General features: G+C 33.5%; 1 protein-coding gene across 4 annotated transcripts in view; it reads right to left on the bottom strand.

Annotated features, from left to right (window-relative positions):
* The window catches only part of LOC121368250 (ubiquitin-like modifier-activating enzyme 1), a 75,645-nt gene extending 54,692 nt beyond the window's left edge, over positions 1 to 20,953 (bottom strand). The window contains exons 1-4 of one of the 4 annotated variants that reach the window (XM_041492901.1): positions 20,751 to 20,953; positions 8,298 to 8,375; positions 3,538 to 3,636; positions 537 to 598 (exon numbers count right to left, since the gene is read on the bottom strand). In XM_041492901.1, the coding sequence (XP_041348835.1) occupies positions 537 to 598; positions 3,538 to 3,636 (161 nt within the window). In that variant the 5' untranslated portion in view covers positions 8,298 to 8,375; positions 20,751 to 20,953. Of the gene's footprint in view, positions 1 to 536; positions 599 to 3,537; positions 3,637 to 8,297; positions 8,376 to 20,450; positions 20,538 to 20,750 lie in introns of those variants that run through there. The other 3 variants (XM_041492899.1, XM_041492902.1, XM_041492900.1) reach the window with 3 other exon arrangements.
* Between the last annotated feature and the right edge of the window lie 598 nt (positions 20,954 to 21,551).

Raw genomic sequence — 21,551 nt, 5'->3', positions numbered from 1 at the left:
TTTTAAAAAGTCTATGGTCAAGTAAATTATCTGGAAAAGTTCCAATGGAAGAAATATATCATGCCATTACATGTGTTTTCAATAGGATAAGCGAAAGATATTAACAAAAAAGCGAAAAATATTGATAAAAAATTAAGAAAGATGTATATAATAAATAGAACATTTCATCGTGTTTTTTGTCGAATATGATTTTTTCAATTTGTGATGTGTAAAAACCATATTTTCACTCGTTGCTTCGCAAGTCGAGAAAATATGGTTTTCACACATCACCTGTCGACATAAAAATCTTTAGCCATTCAGCTATTGCTTAGATAGGTTTGACATGCTCATAGTCAACTACAGGATATACCACTGGGAAGATCAAAGGAGCCGCCACAACAATCACAGCATCATCAACTTCTAAAATTCACATATTATTTGAAAATAGGTTCTGGAATGCCAGTTATTTTAATATTTGGTCATGAACAAATTTCATACATTTCATCAAAAGAAGTCCATTTTAAATAGTACAGATACATTTCTTTCAGAAAACTTACAGTTGTCTGGAATATAAACCTTCGTCAATCTCGTTGGTTGCACCATTTCTAGCCATATTCACCTAAAGGAAAAAATTATATTATATAACTGGGAAACAAAGAAAATACAACTAGATGGTAGTCATCAATATCCCCTGGCTCCCTGCTAATTAATTGGAAACCACTCATTTGACTAGTATCAGAAAAAATACTGAAAATGAAACTACCCTCACTAGACAGGTATGTGTACAAAACTCTGAGAAGTTACCTTCAACAATTTTAGAGTTGTGTTCCGAAAACCGTGAATTTAATAAAAATTTGAATTTGGCTACTGTAAAATACTTTATTTACGAGTGGAATTTATTGTCACATTTTTCGCATTTGAATAAAATTCGTAAAACTATATTCCACGCGAAATTAAAAGCTGACGAAAACTGGACATTAAAAATAAATAAATAAATGTAGTCTCATTCAATCAGATCCGAGACTTAGTTTCCGCTGCACAGGACTATAGTAGTAACAATGCAATACTTATAAGTTTATATCAAGAAGCGATATCAAAAGTAAAGACAATATATTACATGATAATACACAATATGAAGTTTTGTATGGTTTTCATTCATAAGTGCTGGCGATGAAAGCAATACGTTTACATCACAATATGTTAAAATTTGGAAGTGAACAAAATCCAGGTTGGGCTTCAGGGTTTCTGCCAGAGGGTAAACAAGTATGGCGCCATACATAGATTTTTTTTTTTTAAATGTTAACTGTTTGACAAAATTAATTACTCTAAAAATTTCTTTCTGGCAGAAACACTGGGCTTGTATGCTGTAGCGATACTATACATTGGGCTTTCACATTAAACGTTTTATTTGCCTGTTGGTCAATCATAAACCGTACTGAACAAGTATTTTGACAGTAATAAATAATGTTTAAATCAAACTTGCACTAGCATTGCACCTTCAAATTCAGTTTTGTTTTCGGGTTCAGTTTTTATAACAAATTTGAGGATTATGAAAAAGAGCACCGGGTAGCCTAAGCACCTTGTGTAAGCTTACGGTATTTTGTAAACAATAAATGTCAAAATTATTAACACCAGAACCGGTACTTTTTTTATTGGGGGAGGAATGCGAATTCGAGAAAATAATTTCTCGCGAACTGACTCACTTTCATTAAATCGCGAAAATTTGATCCTGCAAAAATAAAGTATTTTACAGTATTTGTTTCCATTGTAACAAATTTTTTAAATTGAAAATATAGATCAATATGTGTACAAAGTTTAATGAAGTTATGCATCAAGGCCACAGAATTAGAAGGAAAATAACTCTGTACTGTACATTGTTATATATGGGATGTTAGATATAGAAAATATGGTTATTTTGGTCCTTGGCGACCATTTGGGGGTTGGAAATTTAAAACTAAGCACAGGGATGTGATACTTATTTCAAACCAAAAGCTGAAATTATCTTTAAAATGCTGAAATTTCAGTCCTTGGCTTTTGAAAAACCATGGCGAATGAAAAATCGCACACCTCAACATGCTTAGGTGAGTGAAAAATTGCACTTATCAAAATGCTAAGGTGAGTGAAAACCAAGCATTATTAACTTATGAAGTAACTGATACATGTAAATGTAAAGACATATGTTGCAAAAATGAACCAATAAACCAATAATGTGTTGTTCTAATTGTATGTGGTTTGGTTCATTAGTGTAGTCAAGACTTCTTTTCACTTTCATAAATGGAGTTAAACAAAAATGTTGGGAGCAGTGCCATAAAAATATAATCATGACATACTAGTGTATGCAGACAATTTGATTTTTTAATTGCAATATGTACTATTTAGATAATTTGAGATACACAATTATAGATAACTTTTTCATAACTTCCATTAGCCCAGAACCAAAATTCATTAACTAGGACCAAGATTTGTCAAATCTTATAAAATGGCGATCCCCCTTTAGAATGTATGCAAAGCATTAGCCAAAACCATCCAAGACCATCCAAGTGATGGATGGAGAATATGGAAAATTTGGATAAACGGTGAAAACCCAACAAAACACTGTATAGACAATAAAATAAACAACGGATTCCAGATAAACTGATAGTTTCCTGGAACAAGATTCACCAATTTTTGTTATGTAAATGAGGACATTTAATAAAATGCAATAAATGCCGTAAAAAGGCACACAGCTAAGACTAACGGAAATGGCGTTGTTTATAGATAATAAACGAGTTACCAGTTATCAATTTTGATATTAAATTTGATAACTGGTAGAGTTTGTTATTCTATTTATTACCCAGTAATTTTCTCTCTAAAAGCTTTTTATTTTCGATATATGTAAATGGACATGTACCCTACATAGAAACGATGCTCTAACTTTTTATTTTAATCACGTTCTTATATAATTTTCAAAAACTCAAAGTTCTATTTATTATGTTAAAAACTATATAATGAATTACACTAAAATAACATTTTAATACAAATTTAACAATGAAAACAGTCGTAAATGAGAACACGTTAAACTCTGTGTCATCATTTTGGGTGCTTGCCAAATTGTGATGACGTCATCTTTAGTACCGACATGGTCAATGGTTTGTAAGTGGCAAATCATCCAATAGTATTTTGTATGTTACACCAATGCAGAATATTTCTCACTAAGAAAATATGAAACTGGAGTAATAAATAAAAATTACATCATTTGGCAATCACCTAATTAAAAGAATAGTGAATGAACGCTTACATTCTTACTCTGCGTAAGTCTCAATGAAGTTTACAAAAACAATACTACAGGCATATTTGAAGCTAAACATGCATTAATAAATTATGCATATCACTTTATTTATAAAATATGATTGCAATTATTTTTTGGTTTATGCAAGTATGAATCGAAAAACCGATGTGCACACTTTTGTATGACCGACCCACTATGCACATCGTTTTTGGGGTTCATACTTGCATGAATCAAAATATAATTAAGGTCAATTCTTAATTAAAAATGCTTTTATTTTGCCTTGATCTTACCGTATTGTTATCTAAGACAGTGTTAACAGCTGTGCAGTTAGAACCAATGATTTCAATCCGAGGTCTCTTGGCAGGAGGTGTATCGGTACTATTGGACATCTACAACAAAATCATAAAATCATTTTAGTAATGTGAAATCATCATGATGTACAGTGTTGAGAATTGTTTGAAACTTTGTGTTCAATCATCAGTTTGAACTAAATGATAGATGATCAATTAATAATAATAAAACATTTTGTTATGTTTGGTGAATTCAAACTTTCTGGTCCAAATCATCTGATACAATCATTTTTAACAATTTACTTTAACTTACCTTTATGAATTGCATTTTTAATTTAACAAGACTAAAATAACTCTCGGCTTTATTTTGCCAGCTGTAAATATTGAAAAATGAATTATGCATTATTTTGCAAGACATTACTTCTTTGATATTCACAAAAATAGAACACCCATGAATAACAGACAGTGTACTATATATATATATATCATCCATTAAAGGCTTTTGTAGGAGATATCGCTGGCACTATCATTTGTGATATCTCCTGCGATATTCTCCAAGGAGATATCGCTTCTTATAATCTTGATTGGTCAAATTTTAATCACAAGACATTATTTTGTTTCGTCACTGTGTCTGTTTCAGTGCTAAACCTATCATTAGTGACATCACGCCACTGTTGTTCTTCTAGTTAATGAGTCTACCACTTTCAAATATAGTGACATTCAATCCACATTACTGACAGTTTACAATTGTTGCAAATTAAAAGGATCATAATGGATGATAAAAAGAATACTCCCCTCATGTCTTCTGATATCATAATTTATCATCACTCATTGATCAAAGTATAAAAATCCCTGGCAAGCCTCGAATTTTATACTTTTATCAACTTGTGCTGATAGATTATGATATCACAAGACACTTGGGAAGTATCCTCTATGTATATATACACACATGTACATGTATACTACTCAAAAGAATTTAAGGGTCAGACGATATTTTCGACATTATTTTCTGAATGTCAATTATATTAGCTAGACCATAATGTGGGTCTAAGCAACCCATAAATGAATTTAAATCCACTGTCATTGACACTGTCGACTAGTTCTAATGGCGAAAACATGCTTACATTTGCACGTAAATTAGGGCGAAAGTGAAAGGTCTGCTAAGTGCCCATAACTTGCTTTTTTACAAAGCGCTTCATGTGCACGCTTTGCATGTGTATTCCATGTTTCCAAAGCTGAATTTCTGTATAATTGGAGCTTGCGTTCGTGTACGGTGCACACTCCAAATTCGACAATGGTACGACGTCAACTGACTATCGAAGATCGAGGAAGGGCTATTGCTTGGCTTCAGGATGGCAATACGCAAAGAAATGTTGCTCTGAGACTTGGTGTCAGTCAGAGTGTCGTTGGCCGACTGTGGCAACGGTACCAAGCAACGAATTCTGTTCGAAATCGTCCACGTTCGGGAAGACCCCGAAGCACTACAAATAGAGAGGACCGCTACATCACCAATATGGCTCTACGTCAACGCACAACCACTGCACGCCGATTACGTGACAATCTGCGGACTGCGACTGGAACTCGAGTGTCTGATCAAACCATACGCAATCGTCTGAGAGCCAATAATCTACGCTGCCGTCGCCAGGCTGTTCGACCACCACTCCTACCACGTCACAGAATGGCCAGACGTCACTGGTGCACACTTCATCTGCGATGGCAACGTGTTCAGTGGGGTCGAGTGATGTTCACTGATGAGTCCAGGTTTAGTCTCCAGTTCAACGACGGTCGGGTTCGTGTCTACAGACGTCCTGGGGAGCGCTTCGCTGACGTTAACGTTAGACAACGTCACCGGTTCGGTGGTGGCAGCGTCATGGTGTGGGGCGGCATCTCTATCCACCACAGGACCCCCCTCTATGTGGTGGATGGCAATCTGAATGGAATCCGCTATCTGAATGAGATTATCCGGCCGTTGGTTCTCCCAGGCCTTCAGCAGATTGGCGGCGGGGCAGTTCTGCAGGATGACAATGCCAGACCCCACCACGCCAGGGTGGTAACGGACTTTCTCAGACAACAAGGTATCGCCAGGATGGATTGGCCAGCATATTCGCCTGACTTGGCACCAATAGAGCACGCCTGGGACGAATTAGGCAGGAGAGTTCGGGATAACCATGCCCCTCCGGCCAACCTTCATGATCTGGGTCAACTTCTTATGGCAGAGTGGCAGGCCATTCCCCAAGAGTTCTTCAGACGTCTAATCAACAGCATGAGGCAACGATGTGTTGAGTGTATTCGCGCCAGGGGTGGATTCACACACTATTAAACGAATGTTCTAATGTGTAAAATCCACGTTTGACAACCTTCAACTTTGACACCATGTCATGTGACTTTCTTGTATACAGTGACGTTTATTTGTGGGTTTTTGTAAATATGGAACAATAAATTAAATTTTTGGTGTAGTTTACATCATCAATCTAATACACTCAAACTTATTTGGTTATACATTTTTGACCCTTAAATTCTTTTGAGTAGTATATATAGAGCAGCCAATGAATTTGGGGATTTTACTGTAGGATTCAGCCAGAATCATAAAAAATTAATGCGATTTAATATAAATATTTTGGGATTCTGTCTCATAATCTTACACTTCCAACCTAGACTACTAAATGAGAAGCAGGCTGTAGAGTACACTAAGAGTTCCTGTGAGTGTGTTTATATTACAAATGAAAACACACAAGTTGTAATGTAAATACTGCAAGGGTATTGGTATAATATTCTATTTATTAGGGGTGCAACAATAAAGTCATAACAGTGTTGTAATATATTAAGATACAACAAAGTGTATTGCAATATTATACAGCAAAACTCCACTATTGCAACCATCGGTGGGATTGATTAAAATTGGTCTTAATAGAGGGGTGTTCCTAATACTAAATTACCATCATTCAAAATAATAATTGTTTGTAAAATATTGATTATGAATTTTATGTCCCACCCTTCTTTCTGGTTGTCGTCAACAATGTCTAAACATAAAATTAGTAGGTGATGATGGTGTATTGGCATTTATGGTGAACTGTAAGAATAATCAACTTTCAACAGCTTTTTTACCACTGGAAAATGTACCAACGAGAATTATAATTCCAAGTTTATGCTTATGACAGTAGCTTCTTTCTTTTCCCCCTTAAGATTATGGACACTACAATCTTATGTATAACAAGACATAAATTTGCACTTCATCTAACTATTATTGTGCTATTTATTTGTCAGGATATCTGATAAATGAACAATTGTGAACATAATATTTATTTTATCTAAGATTAAGTGAACCATCTATGATTTTATGCATCACAAGACTAATAAATATGAATATCAAAAATAAAATAAACCTACCGGTTGTGCTAAATATCTTACAATTATAACCAGTTCCAACTAATTGTAATAGTTATTTTAAAGGCACAATATACTGATTTACACTCAACTTAGGCAAAAAACATGAAGTCAATAATACAAAAACAACAACAGGGTTTTAGATATAAAATCATAAGGTACATACACAGTATGTAAACTGCCAGAAAAGTAATAATGTGCATTCTTTAGCTTAAAATGTTCATGAAAAAGTAAAAAAATAAATGGTAACTTTGTTAATACCAAATAAACAGTAACCTTGTTAAAACAAACGGTAATCATAAATTTGAACAAAATCAACTTTGAATATAACTATAAGTGTCTTTGAAACAAAACAAATAACATTTCCCATATTTGAAAACTACAGTTTAAAAATGTTTGAGATGATTATTAATGGTTTTCATTTCATCAGCTGCAAATCTACTGATCATGGCTGGATGTGACATCTGGTACTGTCTGTAACCAACAGAGAACATTTTGTTTCAAAATCTGAATTGGAGACATTTCTAGTAAATTGAAAATTGATTAGCAACTACTATTTAATGTTTTAAAATTGTGTAACGATCTCTGAAACGTGTATAGCGAATCGTGGCGCGATACTAAACAAAATGTTCCCTGACCAATCAACTGAACATATTTATTTTCAAAATATTAACATTTCAGATGTGAGTATTAAGATTGCTACTAGTATACTGTTTCAATATAAAATAATTTGTTTATTACATATGACTTTTTTGTAAAAGTAAATTGTAGGAACTAACATGTAATAAAATGGTAATTTGCCAAAATATATCATATTCATGTATGAAATGTGTATCTTATTGGTATTACTGTTGACTTTCAATCACTTAGTTTTGGGCAAGTTACATGTTACTACAAAGTTTCTACATTAATGGTTTGGTTATAGACACTAAAGAAAATCCTTACTGAATGTAAACCATCCCTAGCAGTATGTTATTAGTAGAATTCTATCTTCATTGTTATGTCTCACTGTGTACTTAATTGTTTATGCAAGTTAAAAATTAGCTAAACACTCAACACAATTCAGAAATATTTCCATCATGAGAAATGTCCTGCTAGTCTTGTTTTGTTTTTTTCTAGGGGTGAATGCTGGATGAAAATAACAATTAGAAATTCAGCTATATTATTTATATTTGTTCTTATTTTAACATCAACAAATAAGTTTATATTATCTTTCTATACAAAGCAGGCTTAAACCACCATTGCCAAACAGGCTACAAACAGAATAAAATAACTGTCCAACAATGTACTGTTTTGTTTCTGAAGCTGCATAACAGTTCAGAAACTTACATATTGAATTAATAACATAACTGATTTATTCTCTGAGTTGCCTTCACCTGTGATTTCTGTTTGGCAGGTGTGATTTGGTAGATTAAGCTAGATTACCAGTCAATGCATGGTAGGGGTGCTGCCATCTGGAGAGTAATAAAAAGAATACACATTATAAACATCACAGTGTATTGTGATGTCATTTCTACCAATCGGATGTCTCATGACAAGTACTAATATTAGTCTTTATCCAACAGTCTTTTTTTAACTGAAGTGTCCCGAAATAAGACGCTAAGTTATTAGCATATTAACACTTCACTGCTCAGGAAAAATTAAAATGTTCTCTAATAAACCTATAACCCCTGAAATGGTAATAGACATTTATCAGCTACTTAGTACTAGACTGTGAGATTACTTCATTTTTGGCATTTCACATTACACAATACATACACATAAAATTATTGTTTTAACTATTGTACACTGTGATTGTTTTGGAATCTAGGCATTTAATTACATTCATGTTTAGCCTAATATACTATAGCAGTAATAAACAACCAATACTGTAAATAATTATATAATACTATCGGTCAACTACTTTCCCCATCTAAAATCACAGAAGTGGCCAATCATGTTTTTCCAAACAAAAGAAAATTATCATATTTGACAATCATCGTTGATCTTTTTGGGTGGCTCAATATGGTATTGGGTCATTCATGTCAAATTAACCATGTAGAATACACTTCCCTAAATCTCAGATTTTGCTCATACTTATTTATATTGATGGGTTCTAGTATGACACCACATAATCTGAAACAGTTTGGCCCAGCTTACAATATTGAGGAAAATATGGCCAAATGTATCAGGCTCTAATCTAGACTTGAAAAACTAGGAGACACGACTTCTACCTTCCCAGATAAAAGGGGCGAAATTTGATAATAGGCAAAGTGAACATTTATCTGTACATTTCGTAACCTTTCGCCAGTTTCCGTGTTCAATCGGGAAAATTCTAATTTTACACTCTGTTCTAATCATATTTTGATATAAAATAATACTTTCGGTAATAAAATTTAAACAAAACAGTTGTATGTTTCATTTAGGAGATAACCATATGGAGTTTTTATATTTGCCGGTGTTATTGTCTATTTGATTCCACAAATGTAATTTTGACCGAAGGCATTAGCCTGAGGTCAAAAATTAAACATTTGTGGGTTATGTCCATTGTAAACTGGATAGTTTTTCAATGGAACTAATTGTATATTTGGTATTTCTTGAAAAAACATACCTGGCTACAATCTAAACTGTAGACCCTTGAATTGTCAACTTCGCCTGTTCCAATTGCTAATAACACCGTTGGCTTTCCGTGTGTTATTGTCTATTTGATCCAGGAAAAAGAATGTAATTAACCAATCACAATACAGAACACACATTATGTTAAAATTAAAGTATTAATTAGTATTTTCTGGCATTACTGAAATGAATGTGGCAGAGGATTAACAATGCTTGACCAGTCACCGCATATGGTGCTACACGCATCACTTAACAATAGCCCAGATTATGAGAGTATCTGAAGAATGTCAACATTAGACTGACAGGAATTTAATCTTTTCACAACAGAAACTGGCATGAGTATTAACATTTGTTGGTTGATTTTGATAATAAATTGAACAAGGTAAAACATTATTTAATCAAATCAATTGTACTTTAAAGTAACCACTTCCCTTTAATAGGCTGGTTCACGATTATTCGAGGATAGTCCGGAGCCCCCCCCCCCCCCCCCCCCCCCCCAAAAGAAAACCCACCACTGGCTGATGTATGGTGACAAGGTGCCAAGTGAGCTATGACACTAAACAAGTCAGGATACTGACTTCTTTAGTGTGATTTCGTTTTTGAAATTGGATTAAGTCCAAAATATGACTTCAACTTCTCACTGCTGTTGATAACTGGGCAACTTAAGCAGACTTTCGGCAAAAAAACCCCGCTCATTTCGCCGGCAAGATTAGGGCCTGATGTATAAAATGTTCAGTCTTCAACTGAATGATCACAAGTACAAGAAGGGCCATACAAATTTATGACCAACTGTGGGGTCATGTTGTTTTATTTGTATTTTAAACCTCTTTAATGAATACACTGTACCAGTAAGAATTTCTAATATTTGACAGGAAAGAAGGAATTCGAGAGAAAATTATGTTTGAAGGTGCTCCCCATTATTAGTGTGGTATATATTCTGTTCGACAGTAAAGCATGGTAGCTTTAAGACTGAAAAGGTTGGCAACACGTTACTTGAAAGTTTATACATCATACACAATTTGTGACATTTCCTCCTTTCCAGAAAGGGTGGGTATGAAACCAGTATATATAGCCTCTGTTAGAAACATACTTATCTGCCCTTGATTTGCATATTTGCAATTAATATGCATGTGTTTGTGTATATATCACTGTGCACATTAATTTAACTAAATGACTAGCTGCGGTTTTCTGTACTGCTAGCTGCATTATTCTGTTATATTTTGTAAAAAACATGTTGGGCAATAATTCTGACCAATTTTCATTTCAAGGTCACAAGGGCAACAAGGTCAAAAGGTCATCACACTTCAACTTACATCTACATAAAAACTAATGGCAGATTTGGAATCCTTGGGCAATTTCCATCTCCATCAAGATTGGACCAGTGCTTACTTATTTATGGACACTCAAATATAGGGCCCCCATCCAATTGAAAATTAAGCTTTTTCAGTCAAAATCTCTCTAGAAACCAAATGTGAGGGGGTGGGGTTAAACCCATTGGGTGATTTAACACGGAATGACCCATTACGGTTTTGTCATTCAGATTACCTTGGATGTTCCATCAACTGCCTTAAAATCTGTATCAGAAAAAAGTTAACCTATGCAGTTTGACAGTAATTTGTAAATAATTTTTGTTTCAATCTACACTGAACTTTTACCCCAATAAAATGTTATTTGAGATGGTATGGGTTTAAAACTTAATAAATGAATATGTTTTTATATGAATATTATCTTTATTCATTATTTTGGTGCTGTAAAAATATAGAACATGTTCTGTCTTCTGTTGCCAGATCTGTTGTGTATTTTGTCACATTCCATTCAGTTTCAGACCCTAAAATCGATGGTCTTTGTAAAATTCTTGGTCGCCCTTAGTTGCCCGTGTGGCGACTGCTAATTTTCAACCCTGATTCTAGCGACTGTACCTAGTCGCACAAAATGACCGCTAATATTAACTTAGTGACTGTCAAACCATGCCAATACATAGCCTCATCTGGCTCATACGAAGGTACCTGTGCAACTAGTTCATCAAGATAAACGTCTCCGGCACAATATTTATTATTGTGATGTTTACTGCTGTGCCGTAATGTTTATCCATTGGATCGAAATTTCCATTTGCACTCACAATTTAATAAAATCAGGCATATGTGCTTTATTTAGGAGCCTCAACATGTACAACATATTTTAATAAATTTTAGACTAAAATAGTAAGTACAATACTTTTGGTAACCTTTCAAGGATTAGATGTTTGAAGATGATACATTTCCACAATTTGAAAATTACTTTTATCCTGGCACATTGAAAATGCGGAATGAAAATATGGCGGAACTATAATTATTCACATCAAGCATTTTACGTAAAGCCAATAAAAAGAAATATTTCGGAACTGAATGGAATTGATTATTTATTTTGTTATTAATTTATTTACTTTTTTCTTAATTATTATTTCCTATAGTATTTTTACAAAATATTATTACAGGCCATTAGTTATTTCAAAGGTTTCTTCTTTTTTTTTTTTTTTTTTTTACTTCTTTAAAAAAAAAATTCTTTGTTTAATTATCATTGCAGGTTTTATTTATTTATTTATTTTTCGTTTTTACTTCTTCTTTTTTAAATTATATTTGTTTAGTTATTATTACTGGTCATTAGTTATTTTAAGGGTTTTATTCATTATTTATTTATTTATTTGTTATACCGCGCATCAAGCTTTATCACTGGACTAATGTGATATAGTGACTTGGTCACAACTGAGGTATGTTGTAAGTACTACTAGGTATTAAACACGGGTAAGCACACTAAATTATTAATAATTCACATTAACTGAACAAGAAAACAAGAAACAAGCAAATGCATCTCTTGCTACCCCTATAGTTCCATCCCCTATGTCTGCCATACCCCCCACCCCCTGTGTGTGTATGTGTCTCTGCCCGTCTACATATATGTATATGTATGAAGGAAACATTAAAAATGAAAAATCATTTGTTTTTATTTAATTAACAATTAATTAATTTATTATTAATAATAATAATTTATTATTATTATTATATTGATTTATTATTATTATTAAATAAATAAATAATTATTTCATTTATTATGTTATTTATTATCATTACTAATATTAATATTCAGGAATTTATTATTAGTAGTAGTAGTAATATTCAGTAATTTACTATTATTATTATTTATTAAGTATTAATTTATTTATTATTCAGCGATAGAAATAAGAAAAAATATTCACTTGTCCATCGGACAAGTATACCACAAAATTTACTTGTCCGCCAATATTTCCACTTGTAGGGCAGCAGGTGGATACAGAAGGAAAAGTTAAAGCCTTTGGCTTTTCTTTTTAAACCAATTCGCTTATTACTCTTCACTTCAGATTGCATGTGATTTCGCATCTTCATAAATCAAGGCCAATATTCGTTCCTCGTATTCAGCCTTGATACATGTAGTCAAGATTACTAATATCCACTACTAGCACCCTCTATTGGAAGAAAATGTGTAACACCGATTATGTCCCTTACACGATGACATCGCTGACCAATCACAGCATCGGTAACATGTGACAATCTTGAAAGCAATATCAAAAATTAACCGCCGGACGCTGCCATCTTTGTTTACAATAACAAGGGAATCTATAAGGAGCGTTGCGATTCGTTGCAATCAGATCTCATCGCATGTTAATCATTCAGTAAATTTTAAACTAACGGTAAATTAGTTATGCCAAATAAAATGGCACAAACGAAACGGTCATTCGTGCAGGCCTGTCGTTCGAGCATTGACATAACTCTAATAAGAACTAACCCTATCCCTAAATGCTGGAATGATCGGAACTCTTGCCAATGCGTTAACACACCAAAACATGATCGGAACTCTTGCCAATGCGTTAACACACCAAAACAGAAATTATGTTGAAAAGTTCAATAACTTAAAAGTTATTCCCCTTTTACTATGGACTGAGATCGGTAATTTCCGCCACTGAATGTTCGTACAAGTAATTGTTTTGATGATTTTCAAACTTTGAAATAGCTTCCAATACGCTTTACAGCTTATATAAAAATAAAGTATACATGCCTTGTGTGTGCAGTCAAAATGTTTAATCGTTGCAAACTAGGTATATGAGGTGGGATACAGATTCAATCGTAAATAATAATTAAACATTACTGTCATTTAAAATTAAATTAGACGTTAACGCGGTTCCGGAATCTGCTCTTAGCAAATGAACGGGGACGTAAAGCAAATGCTACTAATGAGTTTATAATTTCAGAGTTCACTCAAACAAAACATAAATATTATGCACTATATTCTTATAAAATGTTTAACATATGCATGGCTGTTAACAGAAGTAAAATGTTGTGACTGAAATTTCAAGGTACCCCTGGTTGGGGGTTTAGATGGCGGATGTCAGTGCCATGATTATATCACCATTCAAAATGGTAGTGTTTTACATGACAATTGTAGTCCACTTTAAACATGTATTTCTCCCAACCCAAACCCTGTTTTTTTTTTTTTATTGGACAAAAACATTAATTGTTGGGTCTTGCAGTGAACCTATATTAATAAAAATAGTCCTATTAGGCTGACATTTGCTGGGGTGTTCTTTCACAAGCTACGGACATTTTTTTTAAAGTTTGCATTATTACTTGATATTATTTATTTAGGCTTGACCGCCAGGTAATGGATGGCAAATCTAATATTCAAATACATTTACATCGGGTTGCCGTAGTCTTATTGCAAATTCATTATGGTCGTTAAAAAATGGGGTAAAAGCCAATGTCTGATACTGCATTACGCTAACGTTGAATAGTCCTTTGTTGATCTTTGTGTCCATTTAACAAATACGTAACACAAAATCTTGCAGTTTTAATACCCCTCTCGCTCGTGTAACGTTTTGTGACCATGTCATATTTTACTTTGGGGTCTTTAGTAATACATATATGTTAAAATAAAACGGCAATGACTGGTTGCATACTTTATTAATTAACATTACGTTGTACAATAACACACACACCCCCACCCCCACCCCCAATTACGTTTTGTCACACATCCCATAATTCCTACTGTCCTTAGTGCACGTTGAGTAGTTCTCGAATGACCCCATTATTCAATCGTAAATAATAAAGAAGTAACATATCGCTGGTCGGTAAATGTAAATTTTTCACCGGATCATTTTTATTAAGTCTCAATATCTATAATACGCAATCTAATAATCTCCCAGCAGAACTATTACATTGTAACAGTGTTCAAACTCGCACGTGCTGTTCGTCACATGGTGTGACATCGGGTACGGCCATTACTTCAAAGGGAGTGAGTAGCACATTTAAATTAGGGGTTTTTTTTCACTTAATTTACAACTACTGTAGTAACGGGGTTTTTTTTAGGGGGGTTTAATTACAAAAACCGTACCAAACATGATTTAAATTTTTTTTTATAAAATATCTGGGGAAAAAAAGTACGAAACATATGTACACACCTTTTTACACAATAAGATCGTCTGCTTAAAATAGCACAGCAATGGTAGTGCAGGATGAACATTAAGTCAATACTTTTACTTTCTACATCCGTAAATAGCGGATTGGATAGATAGATAGATAGATAACAATTTAACGTGCCCATATACCTCTAGGGTTGGACGTGTTGCGATAGATCCCAAATATGTGTTAACGCAAATGGATGGATTAAAACAAAAAGTTATATTCTTCTACCAAAAATATATTATATCAGACAATGTAGGCATTATTACTAAAAACTACGATACAACAGACTGTATCAAAACAGGATACACCTAATTTGCATATCTAGGTCAGAGTTGTTCGTCACGTGTTCATAATCGATCGGAAAACCAATGTCGATGTCATTTTTTTTTTATATATATACAATTAGCTAAATTTGTAAACATTTTTATGAGTTCAAGTGTCCACGATAAGAGCAACTTTGGGAATCTTTATTGGGAAACTGTTGGGTCGAATGGTCTAATTGGGGAAAAGTTTGATATTGGATTGGGAATTTACATTAGGGGAATGGGGCCGTTCACCGGCCCCAAAATGTATAGTAGTTTATACCCTGGGATGGGTCCCTAAAGGGGGTCAGTGGGGCGAAGAAAACGTCCGAAGCGATCGGGTTGACATTACGGAAACCGAAAACGGCTGAAGTGATTTTCATTTGGAAAAAAAAAAAAAAAAAAAAACCTGACTGAAAAAATAATTTCCACAATTTCTCTGACGACGGAAATCCGTCTCACGACAGACAGTTAACAGCCATGCATATGTTAGTGTAGATGTAACAGTGTTTCCCCCAGGATTTTTGTTCAGAGGGTTAGCAAAATAGTTTGATGTAAACTGAGCCACCAAAGGGTGCGAAGATTCTAGGGGAGTTCGGGGGCATGCTCCCCTGTAAAATGTTTTTTAATTTTCAGTTGTCTCTAGATGCATTATGGAATACATATGGGTGTCATGTACACTTATACAGAGGAGATATTTTAAGACAGATTTTAATAATAATGTTTATTATTATTAAATGTTTGCATGTCAAAACAATAATTTGAAAAAGAAGTATAAAAGTATTAGACTAAGCACAAACAAAAAATACATATTACTGAATTACTGATTGTAATTTATTTATCTAAAAGTAAAACCCAGGTCTTCTAAAATTAAAAAAAAAAATCCACTAACCATGGGATTGGTGATTTTAAAAAGTCATTATTCTGATTGAATATTCATTAGCCCCACTTTTGTATGTATATCAGGGGTTCTAGAATTAAAAAAACAAAAAAACTTCTCATACTGACCAGTGGATAAAAAATTTACTGGTCACGATAAAAAATTCACACTGATAAAACAAATAAAAGAAAGTAAATATTTTTTTTTATATATGTAGGTACATTTTTAAATTTGTGTCAATTCATCATATAATGCACTTAAAAATAATTTCTTGCAAATTTAATTATGTAATGTTTAAATATCATTTAAAAAACACCACCACCACAAAAACAAAAACAGACCAAACAAAAAAACATTTGGAAGTTCGTGAAACAATATGGTTATGTGCAACCTTTAAAAAAAACCCTGATCTGACGAGACTGGTCACCGTTTATTTTGTTACACCTGCACTGTGTTAGAGTAACTGTTTGGGTACCAGTCACTTAGTAATTAAAGGAAACTTGTACCAAAATGACATTGCAACATTTTGTTAACTTGGACTTCAATAAAATTACATCTGTAGGTATATTCATTTCAGGGATGGGGTATAGATTACTGGTGACCATATATTCATTAATGAACTGTTGCATGTGATAGGAAATCGAAAGTATTGACTTGTAGATCTGGGGGTTTTTTTCTTTCGATCATCATCATGTTTTCCCCTAAGTGGCCACCGGGATCTAACAATGTACATATTTGTAGAATACTAGTATATTTATGACTACTAGCATTTGCATTTTATTTTTTATAATATCGGCGAATTAATCAAAGAAGTGAACAATTTTTACGGTCCTGGTAAAGAAATTCACAGGGTCGGTGCGGGATCCTTCCGGCGCCTAGGGGAAACACTGATGTAATAAACCTGGTTGCAGAACATACTAAATGTTTTTCAGTACTTTGCAAATGTAGTTCTACGTTCGTGTAAAATGAACATCTACGGTGAAGTTAAAGGGACACACCCTAGTTACGGCTAGTTGTTAACCATTACGGCGTTGTTTTTCGCTATTAAACCAATTTTTTTCACAAATAAAATTGCACTTTACTTACCGTTTATTATTTAGAATATATATTTCCATTCACCTGAAGTGTTTTTTGGTAATCCTGGTTTTTGTAATACCACAAAATGCATTTTTCGTATTTCATAAAATGGCACGGGCCTCTGAGAAAAAAACGTTGGGCAGACAAGGTCTAATCTATTTTTAGAGGGGATATTTCCATTTCAATGTCACAGACGTTGGTATACCACGTGACCGTTGTCATTTTGGTTCGGTTTGTTTTCTCGAGCACGGTTCGCGCAATCAACATCCGATTTGTTGTTGTTCATTTGTGAGATTTTTCTTCACAGTTCGTGAACATTTTCAGTAACAATAAAGTTCAGACAGGTAAGTGTCTCAATACAAAATGTTACAAACCCTTAAAACCAATAATTTTGCTAAGTCTTACAATATCTGGAGAGGGGATACAACCAGGACAGAACAGTTGGAACATGTCCAGGAGAGGTGAAAGGAACGCACCCCAAGTCTGTTAAATTTGTCGTGACGTAGGCATTGTTGTGCTTCGAGCGACATCTACCGGTGACATCAGAATACTAACTTTCAAAATTATTTCAAGCAATTGGAACATGGGGATTCCCATGGTATTTATCGATATAAAACCTGCTTTTTCACTCCATTTGATAAAAACGTGATCTAAGTGTGTTACAGGTTTGTAGATTAACCAAATTATAATTTATTTTCGCTGGATGGAACTAGGGTATACGGCTTTAAGATTTCATTAACCAGCGCTCAATTTTCACAGTTGTCCGGTCGTCTGTGACGACCTAATATTCAGTTGGGTAACTTAATTCTATGATACTAGTTGCCAGTCGGACGATTTTTTTTTTTTTTTTTTTTACACCAAACGGTGAGTTATGCCCCATAATAATGTGCATTTTCTTGTCCACAATCGCTTTTAAACTGTCGTTATCTAAAGCATCAGTCAGTCGAAATCACGTGGGTTAACTAATATGTTTTTAATCTTGGATTAACCCGTCCAGATAACAGGTAGTAGAACAATTGCTAAAAACTGATATTGATTAGAATTTATAAAAATTTACTTGTTCACCGGATAACCACTACGGCAAATTATGCTTGTCAGAGTAAATTTGGAAAAAACGGACAAAGAACGAAATGTTTTATTTAATGACGCACTCAACACATTTTATTTACGGTTATATGACATCAGACATATAGTTACGGACCACACAGATTTTGAGAGGAAACCCGCTGTTCCCACTACATGGGCTATTTTTTCCGATCAGCAGCAAGGGATCTTTTATTTGCGCTTCCCACAGGCAGGATAGCACAAACCATGGCCTTTGTTGAACCAGTTATGGAACACTGGTCGGTGCAAGTGGTTTACACCTACCCATTGAGCCTTGCGGAGCACTCACTCAGAGTTTGGAGTCAGTATCTGGATTAAAAATCCCATGCCATGATCTGAACCCAGTACCTACCAGCCTGATGACCAATGGCCTAACCACGATGCCGGTAACAAACTGACAAATGCTTATTTCAAACACTGTTATTATGTTATTTATTTAATTTTATTAATGAATTCATTATTAACATTACTAATACATTAATAGATTATTAATATTTCTTTATTATTTATTAATTCATTATGTATTAATTAGTTTATTTATTATTATTATTATTAAATGTGACATTCCATTTAATATGGTCCATTGTGGAAGAAACTAAAATAATCCTATTCCGCCAACAGTTTTTAATCACATTTTAAATTAGCTTACAATGGCCAGCAGGAATATTCAAGATTTTGTTTGTAACTGAAAATTGGATTAATGCAGGATTACTATTTGGACAAACTGTCTATTTATATGTGAAACGTAACTTGGAAGGTTTTCTTTATACAGTATCGCCAATTGTCGAAAACCGTACGAAATCTAAAACCGTATTATTTTACTTCCGGGTGTGTTGTAATGTCTGTGCATGTTCGATCATTGACACGACAACTTCTTCTTGTTAAGGAAGTACACTTAGAACAAATTTGCTTAAAAATGCGGAAAAACAGGTAAGAATAAGTTTTATGCACAACGAAATGTATTATTAGTATATTACAGTTAATTTGTACCCTAGAATCTTACTGAATGCAATGCAAATGCATGGCTAAACAGCAACAGGTGCACGACGGAATTCACACAACCAAACACGTCTACTAGCATTGCCGATTGAGTAATGACTGGTCACTTCCGGATAGCCGGTTTCAGCTCACGTGACTGTTTTCGGTGAAAACGCCAATTTTGTGTTGCCATTACATTGATAGTGTCATAGTACGGTTTTCGATAATGCTTTTAAAATGACGTTTTCTTACCACCTGTTGCAATTCTTGATGGAACAGAGATAACATGTCAATATGTACTTACCTTTTTATACATCTAAATTAAACAAGGTAAACATTAATGTCATTAAATTGATAGCCTGACGAGACTGAGCATGCGCAACAGCCATTTCCTTAGTCATACGGTTTTCAATTAAACGAGGATAAGTGTTTAAATATGTGTTGCCTGTTGGTACATATTTTTCGCCACAAAATAATTAATTCCATGATTGTATCGATTCCACATGAAAATTGGGCAGAAAATGCATGCATGTTTAGGCCATTAAACATCGATGTCCAATAAATGTCAAAATTTTTAAAAACGTAGATGTTTACCATGGTCCATGGTGAACTACTGTTAGACCGATTTAGTTTAAAACCCATTTTACCTGTTATGGAAGGATTTTCCTTTGGCACTGTCACTAACTTTAATCATAACTCTGTTTATAAGTTTCTTTATTCGTGACAGTACCAAAGGAAAGTCCTACCTTTCGTATTTATGATAAGTGAAGAGCTACGAAAATCGCTCATCTTTGATTCAATGATTCTCGTTTAAATATCGTTGCCCATTAACCTTTTCATTTGTATCTGAACTATTGAAGAAAATCGTTCGTGTAAACATCAAAACCACACGAACGACATATTGGTTGTCTAAAAAATTATATTTTTATGCCCTGCTTACAAGTTACATGACATTGTGCAGGCCTATTCAGGCTATTGTGTAAGTAGGGCTAAAAGTAAAACGTATTTAATTTAATTTTATTCTGAAATCTTCCGATTATTCTACAAATAAAGACGCTTTCTTTTAGGTTTTACGTAATTAATATTAGACGAAAAATAAGGAAAGAAAAGACAAAAAGTCACCTGAACTACACCAGGAAAACAGAAATCAGATTAGCACTGGTTTTGCCCAACAAAGATGGCGGTCATAGTCATGAAACATAAAACACGCGTGGACCATAGGAAGCGAGTTTAATTTTTTTTTTCTTTTTTAATCATCTTACATATGATTACTGGTTACTATAAGGTACCATTATAGAAGAAAAATAAAATAAAAATTATTAAATTATAGTTTACAATATAAGATAATTTACCGTATATGAGACATTAAAATCAGGTGACTTTAGCCATTGTAATACTGAATTCTCCCTGCACAGTACTTACCAAATCATACGCCAACGTTATTTCAATAGTTTATCATTTAGAACGGCTACTGATGTCCAAAAACTGCTAATTCAATTATGAAATCGTTCTTTGTTATGAAAAATATTACATCAAAGTACTTTGTGTTTTGAGATTTTTCGTTTAAAATATTTATCGAAACGTGTAGCCTACACTTTTTGTTTTCTTTCCCAGGTTTTTGTTTAATACAAGCCTACGTCGAATATTCGTTTCTATTTCCTTGATTGTCCAAAAATAGCAACATTACACACAAGATATTTTAAAATATGACCTGCAGTGTTACGGAAATTATAAATAATACGAGGCCCTCACTGGGAAACATTGCCATTAAAAAGAAACAATTAAGCGAGTATGCAGGCACAGGGACGCATGCAAGCATGCACGCACACACACGTGTAGACTATACACGTGTAGACCGAATGTATATATATATATATATATATATATATATATATATATATATATATATATATATATATATATATATATGATGGAAAGAAATAAAGGAACACATCGAATTGTAGACCAAATTTAATTCACTACTAGCGTAGTAATGTCTGTATTTCATACCAAGTTGTAATGTGGGATTGAATGTCTGTAGTGTTGAATGTGCTGCCTATATATGTGTATATATATATATATATATATATATATATATATATATATATATATATATATATATATATATATATATATATATATACACACACACACACACACATATATATATATATATATATATATATATATATATATATATATATATATATATATATATATACA

The sequence above is a fragment of the Gigantopelta aegis genome, chromosome 3, assembly GCF_016097555.1.
Source record: "Gigantopelta aegis isolate Gae_Host chromosome 3, Gae_host_genome, whole genome shotgun sequence".
NCBI classification, from domain to species: domain Eukaryota; kingdom Metazoa; phylum Mollusca; class Gastropoda; order Neomphalida; family Peltospiridae; genus Gigantopelta; species Gigantopelta aegis.
This window is presented reverse-complemented; position numbering and strand designations above follow the sequence as displayed.